We start from the raw sequence: 7742 nt of genomic DNA, 5'->3' as shown, positions 1-7742 counted from the left end.
TACAAAAAGTGTGAGAATGTAGAGATTAAGTTTAAGGATGTAATTCCTTCTAAAAGGAGAGTAAGATTTTTTACAAACTTTTCCACTTGTATGGAGAAAAAAAATTTTCTCTGTATTTTAGTTATAATTATTCTACTCTATACTCGCTCTCTAAAGCTTTGAAGATATTAATAGGGGTTTTGACCTTTTTACAATGGATGTAGATCCCTTCCTATTGATGGAGCAAAGAAAATCACGATTTTGAAAATTGATGAAGAGGAAAGGGTAGCTGTGCGTTTGACGAAGAGGAAGCTTGAGAAAACTATAGCCATAGCTTGAGAAGAAAGCCGAAGAACGAAGAAGAAACAAAGCACGAAGAAAGCCAGAGAAGAAATAGAGAATGAAGAGAGAAGAGGAAATCAGGGAGGAACTTAACGAAGAGAGAGGAAAGAGGAACGAACGAAGAATGGAGAGCTAGAGAAGAAAATTTGTTGTTCCCACAAATTTCTTATTATTTTAGGAACTAGAAATACAAACGTTTCTAATTATTTTGAGAACAAGAAATAGAAACGTTACCAAACACATCCGATTCTTAAAAAATTAGAAACAGAAACAGCAAACGGAAAATGATAACGTTACCAAACGGGCGCTTAGTGTCTTCTTCTCCTTCCTCTCTTTTTTTATTCTCTAAATCATTTTCTAGTTATTTGCTGAAGTTGTATTCTCGAGCATTCAATGTTAACATTTTAAATTATTAAATTTTTCGTTCTTAAGTTTCAAATTTGATTTCTATTTAGTTCATAAATTTCTAAATGTTACAATCTTAACTTTAAAATTTGAGTTTTATTTCAAGTTGGCCTCCAAATTTCAAGATCTACACTTTTGGTCTTGATTTTTCACTACATAATCACTTTTAGTCTCTAATGTTAATGTTTATTAATCAAAATTAATTTAAAAAGTTTATTAACATAATTATTTTAGAATATTTAATAAACATTAATGCCAAAGAGTAAATGAGTATTTAGTAAAAAGGAAAATGAGATTAAGAATATAAATGTTGAAATCTAGAGATCAAATTAAAACGCGACTCAAATATTTAAGCCGATGAGCTTTGTAAGTTAGTAAAAACTTATTTTAAACACTATTAAAGTTTTTACGTTGCCTTTTCTACTATTTGCATTTACGAAGAAACTCAATATTCTCTTCTATTTTATCAACTACCTCTATCTTTTTGTCTTCCTCGATTTTTTATATTTCTCGAGAAATTCTATCTTATACTCTAAATCCCAAACACAACCCTATTGAACATATTAAATTCAAAATTATTAACTCGAGTCCTACACCTAATAATTCCTCTGGGTAAAAAAAAAAAGTTTAAAATAATAGTATTATGATATTTCAAAACTAATTGAAATCAAAAGGATATAAAATTGTCAATCGTATTTACCCAAAAGGCCAAAACCTACAAAGAAAAAGTTAAATTTCAAAAGAAAAGAAAATAAGTTATTTTCCCAAGAATATATAACAAAACATGAAGAGCGAGAAGCGCAAGGCCCAGAGTGAAAGCAAGGGCCCGTCGACGAAGCCTTCTTCGGCAACAAGAAATCCCCGCTTTTTATCACCACACCAGAGCTTTGCTTTTCTCCGGCATTCCTCAACAAAACTCCCATTTCACAACCTCTTTCTCCATTCACCACTTCCTCTTTGCAACTCACCATGGGAGACAGCCAGTATTCTTTTTCTCTCACCACTTTCAGGTCTCTTCCTCAACTCCCCCCCCCCCCCCCCCCTCTCTATCCCTTTATCTTTCTCGATTCTCCCTTCTAACGGTGTCGTTTTTGCTCTATTCCTCAGTCCTTCGGGCAAGCTTGTGCAGATCGAGCACGCCTTGACTGCTGTTGGATCTGGTCAGACATCTCTCGGTATCAAAGGTATTTTGACTTCAACTCATGATGTTTAGTTTAATTCGTAATTGCCGCTCCTTAGGAGCTCATTTCTCGACGCCGAATGAATGTTTGGTTTAATTGATCTCCTGGGGTTTAATCACATTTGGGTTTTTTTGTTTTTATCGACTTCATCCCAATTCTTCGTTACAGTGTTTTCAGGTTGCCTCGTGGGAACGTGATTTATTTATTCAGAATTGTCAGGGTTTTGGATAAAGAATTTGTTTCACGGATTATGATCTCACGTACTAGTACAGTTTATTGTCTTAGATCAATTGATCATGCTTATTTGATCCCATTGTTAGTTTTTCGGCTTTTGTTCACACATGAGATTATCTGTTCTTGCTTAAGTATAGTTGGAAAGTTGCATTTATGTGGTTCGTGATTGTAACTACGGATATGAGTGTAAAGGGTCTTGAAGCATTTACTGATGGATTTACCTTCATCCTTGCAGCTGCCAATGGTGTAGTCATTGCGACTGAAAAGAAATTACCTTCTATCTTGGTCGATGAAACATCTGTATGTAACCTCAATTTTGTGATTATAGGTTCTAACTTCTTTAAACCATTTTCATGGTTCACCTTATATTTTATGACGATTTCTTTGTCTCAGGTTCAAAAGATACAATCTCTTACACCAAATATTGGAGTTGTTTACAGGTTTGATTTTCCTCACCTCTTGGCATGGGGACACTACTTTGCTGCTGTGTCTCTCTCGTGGATAAACTTCTTTTTGAGTGTTCTTAGACTGTTGTTACTAGTCGTTATATATGTGTTGTCTTTGTCATTTACTCTGTTCTTTTTATAACTAATAAGTTGAGCTCAAAACATTGTATCTGAGTCTGTAAATACTAAACCCAGTCCCCTGTTGGTGAACATTACCGACCACAGAGTAGCCTTTTGGAGAAAAAAAATTTCCGTTTAATTGGAAGGAGCTAATTTACCTAGGCTAGCATTAAAAATTTGTGGGGTTACCTTTTTATTTGGTGCTATTACTAAATAGTATTATTTGTTTTGATTTGTCATGTTTTTCCTTTAAATATTATCTCTATGGTCTTTAGTATTTGAATTTGGGCAGATCAGATATGTTGGTCAATCTATTTTCAGCATTCGTTCTTTTCCTAAGCACCTTCAAATTTTTTATTATGATGCCTTTTCCTACAGTGGCATGGGTCCTGATTTTAGAGTTCTGGTCAGAAAAAGTAGGAAGCAGGCAGAACAATACCATAGACTGTACAAGGTACAATGAGGTTTCTACCATTATGTCAAATTTCTTCTTAACTAAAACACTGTTTAGTTTGTATAATCAGTCTTCCATAAGACAATTTGATACATTGGGTAAAGTGAGGTTTTAAATCTCATTTTTTTTCTTTGTAACTGAAGTCCTCTTCAATTTTTGTAATCAGTTTACTAGTTGGTACAATTACTTGTTGCACATGCTTCTTGAATATGGAGAGCCAGCGCTTAGGTTGTTCTTTTGTTACCCTTGGTTTGGCCTTTATATGTGTGTGTTGTACCTTCTCTTCTCATCTTTTCAAATGATAAGATTATGAACTTCTTAAAAGCATATGAATGATCATAGTTTCATGTTGATTTTCTTCAATATAATTGAGCTTTTCAATTCTTGCAAGCATTTGCATTATTTACCGATTTTCCTTCTTGAGTAAATGCACTTAATTTTTTGATTCATGATAGGGTATGTGATCCTGATTGTTCATCATTGTATTTATGGTTTTCTTCACATGGTTGTAACTTGTGCATAATGTATGTGATCCTGATTGTTCACCATTGCATTTGTAATTTTCTTTGTATGGTTATAACTTGTGTAAACTGTATCTTAGGAACCGATTCCGGTCACCCAACTTGTGAGGGAAACAGCAGCTGTAATGCAGGAGTTCACCCAATCTGGGTAATCACAATTCTTGCTCTAATAGTAGTTTACATTGTAGATTTTAAATGGAAGGTTGATACAAATTGGTGTAGCTAAATTGCCAAAAACTTATATATTTCTACTCTCTTTCCATGGTCCCTTCCCCCCATTTTCGCATGTTTTTTTGAGAAGGAAACCAACCTCTTTTTACAAAGAGTAAAAATAAACAGACCAAAGGATCAACAGGCACACCCAAACATCTCAACTAGGTTGACACTCTCTTAGCTTCCTGATCACGTCTGGGCCATTTTTGCATGTTTATCATCCCTTTCTACAAAAATAGTTCTTCGCACATCAACCATGTTACGCTGTCCAATATTTTCTTTTTTTTTTTTGGTTTTTAGACTAGAACTTGGGAGCCATTCGCCTGAGTACATCTTTTCAATTTCATTCATGAATTCTGCAGTTTTATTTTGGGTTTTTTCTTGTCTTTAGTGGTGTAAGGCCCTTTGGAGTATCTCTGCTTGTTGCTGGGTTTGATGACAATGGTCCTCAATTGTATCAGGTAAGTTATCTCTCTTATCTTGATAAAATAATGACACACTATATGCTGATTTTAAGATGCTTTTAACTTTATAATTCACTGTCTTTAAATCCACATTATAATTTTAGTTTCATATAAACTTGGTAATGAAAATTCAGGAACCCACCTCTTGAATATTATATTTTGTTTTCGAGACACTTGAATGAGCTGTTTGTTTGTTCAGTAATGCGAACGAGCACAAGATTACTTCCCCGTTTATATTTCATATTTTCAATGAAGTATCTGCTTTCAATATTATAATTCTTTTTAAAAAAGAAAGGAATGCCTACAAAAAAGAAAAAGCCTGGGTGTCCTGCTGTTTTCATAATCAACATTGTTTTATTATGTGTGTGTGGTAGATATAGTTATAGAAAGATGTGAATTTTTATTTGCATCACTGAAAAGCTATTTCTCAATTAGCTCTTTTTCTTGATTGGAATAATTTTTCTCTAGGTGGATCCATCTGGCTCATATTTCTCTTGGAAAGCCTCTGCAATGGGAAAGAATGTTTCGAACGCCAAAACATTCCTCGAAAAAAGGTATATGTTTTACTTTTCTATTGCATGAGTTGTTTAGCCAAAGTAAGCATTCTCTGCAGATTTTGCAATAATTTTTCTGCCTAGTTTATTTAATAGAACCCAAAGCAAGCTTTGTGAACCTGAAATTATAATTATCCATAGTGTCTGATTTAAATGCTTCAAGTACCATACCACAGACCGTTTTGCAGTTTGTTTTCATTCCTGGTGCCACTTGTCCAATTTTCTTGATAGTCTTGATGATCTTACTTTCCAATTTAGGTATACCGACGATATGGAGCTTGATGATGCAGTTCACACTGCAATCTTAACCTTAAAAGAGGGGTACGTATATTTTTAAAGAATCTCATTTAATGTATGAACTTTAATCCTACATATATCGTTCTCTCTATACCTTAGAATTTATTGAGGATTATTAGTTCAGGGGAAAGAGATGCAATGAAATGGCAGCATTTTGGGATGTTGATATTGTAATGATGACATAGAGAAGTTACTCATGTCCTTTTTTATTCATTATATTAACTGCAGAAATTTTAACCACTGGGCAGGTATTTCTGACAAAATTGGAACTAATCCATTTACCCGTGTTTTTGAATTTGAGTTAAAAAATGAACTCAAATTCAAAAGGCTTGTGCTTTTAAAAGACAAAAAAGTAGCCTAAAAGCTTCTCTTACATAGGCTAGGGCTAAGTCTCAAGATGATATTTATGTGTAGGCCTTAATTTACATAGAAGAGAAAGTGTAGAGAATATATGAAATTTCAAAACCATGTAACACCACAGAGCTGCTTGGTGATTGGCTAAAAGTAATTTCAGCTAAGTATTATTCATTCTCTGACAAATTCTTCCTAGTGATCTAAATTTAAAATCCTCAGTTTGATTTTGTAAATTATGTATATTTGTTGCCATATACTACGTACAGTCTGCATCCAGATATTGTTTTCTCTTATTCTATGGCTAATGCCGCTAATCGTTCGCAATGCTTTGTGTGCTTCTGTAGTTTTGAAGGTCAGATCTCAGGCAAAAACATTGAAATTGGAATAATTGGCACAGATAAGAAATTCAGGTTTGTCTCTCCTTCTGTTTAACTGGAAATAAAACGTTACACTTGGATTGAGCTTCAACCCTAATGCATAGTTGAATTGTGTGTTATGCTGTAATCCTAATAATGCTTCATTGTGATTGTACCATTGCAAATTTAGTGAAGTTAAAATATAGAAACCTAACTAGTCAAGTTGAATTGCCACACTTGAAACTAGAAAATTTTGATCTTTCACATATTAGCGAGTATCTTTGGAGGTCCAAAAATGCTAATGTAGGTCCAAAAATTTTTTGTTGGTTACTTCTTGAGGTTTGTGTGAAGACAGACATGCACGAGTATTCTCGTCATTAGAAGTATACTGCACATTTGGTATTCCCATGTCATTCATCTTCTGTGAAAAGTACCCATTTTCTGCTCACAAATTTGGTCTTAGATCTTTTCTCTACCTTCAAGCTTGATTTTTCAGTTTTTATTGAGAACGCTTATGATGTGAATGCTTATGATTCATACCGACTTTCTGATATGCCTCTATTTCTTTTGCAGAGTACTAACCCCTGCTGAGATTGATGATTACTTGGCTGAAGTAGAGTAAGCAACATGTTTGTCTGCAGAGGAAAGTTCTTTCTAAAGGCAGCTGAGTGTTTGATTTTGAAGTGAAGTGAGCCTGCGAACTTTGGTGATGGCTGACACTGCTATTGCCAAAACTATGAAGAAAATTTGTTGGCTCCTTCTATGGACATTTTAGGTTACGCAATACATTCATCACCATTGTATGTTAGTTAAAAGAATTATTGTTGCATGCTTGGATCTTAGATGCTATGGAGAAGTTTTCTTGTTTAAAAATTATGAAGTCAAATTGTTGGAATTTCAGCATTGATTTGTGTTTCCTCTCAACTCCTTGGTTTAGGGTTTAAACCTTACGTTCTACTGCCTCACTTGAATAGTGATGATGTTGATTTGACATAAATTATTTGTCTCAATTGATAACATTTTTGTAAAAAGTAGTCACTCGCTAACACATTTGATTTTAATAGTCAGATTTCTAAAATGAAAATACATTTTTGAAAATTAGGTTTTGGCTCATTTTTATCGACTAAAGAAAAAATAGTTTGCAAAAAAGTTGTTTTTATTTAAACACTCTTGATAAGAAAAAGAAGGATGATTTGAGATACACGATTCCATAATTATTTTGGGTGGTTACTACTTACTAAATACCAATTTTTTTTTTTCCTTCCAAAACCCTAAAGCAAACATAGCCTAAGTTATAAATTTAATACTAGATTTTGGGAGAAACATAGAACTTACATCCTAGGGTTTGTCTTTATGGCTTGACAAAAATTCAAAAATAGCATTTGTGATTTTGATAAATGTAGTTCCTACACGAGGTCTTTTTAGAAGGTATTAAATTTAATGAACTAAATTCTAACTCTTCAAATATAGTAATATTATAATCAAAATTATCTAATAATTAATTTTCTTTTGGTAATTTTGTTAAAAAAATTCTTTCTTATTCTGTCTATGGTTATATACAAAGTTTGTTAGAGTATATGAAAAATAGTATATTACATAGTTCATGCTTTGAAAATTTTTTAGGGTATATGAAAAATATATAGTGTGTTACGTAATTCATACTTTGAAATTTTTTTAGAGTATATGAAAAATATATAGTATATCATGTAGTTCATGTTTCGAAATTTTTTTAGGGTATATGAAAGATATATAGTATATTATGTAGTTTTCAATCAACAAATTAGAGTATACGAAAAAATATATAGTATATTACGAAAAATAT

General features: G+C 32.9%; 1 protein-coding gene across 1 annotated transcript; it reads left to right on the top strand.

The window, feature by feature from the left end:
• Positions 1-1512: 1512 nt before the first annotated feature.
• Positions 1513-6823, top strand: LOC103498260 (proteasome subunit alpha type-2-A). Its single transcript, XM_008460808.3, has 11 exons — positions 1513-1736; positions 1834-1910; positions 2377-2441; positions 2535-2581; positions 3086-3161; positions 3763-3830; positions 4287-4356; positions 4828-4913; positions 5172-5234; positions 5909-5974; positions 6494-6823. Exons 1-11 carry the CDS (start codon positions 1696-1698, stop codon positions 6540-6542), a joined length of 708 nt encoding a protein of 235 aa, XP_008459030.1. The 5' UTR covers positions 1513-1695; the 3' UTR covers positions 6543-6823.
• The last annotated feature ends 919 nt before the right edge of the window (positions 6824-7742 follow it).

Source organism: Cucumis melo, chromosome 12, assembly GCF_025177605.1.
Source record: "Cucumis melo cultivar AY chromosome 12, USDA_Cmelo_AY_1.0, whole genome shotgun sequence".
Classification (NCBI taxonomy): Eukaryota; Viridiplantae; Streptophyta; class Magnoliopsida; order Cucurbitales; family Cucurbitaceae; genus Cucumis; species Cucumis melo.
The sequence above is the reverse complement of the archived record's forward strand: the minus strand, read 5'-3'. Positions and strand labels throughout refer to the sequence as shown.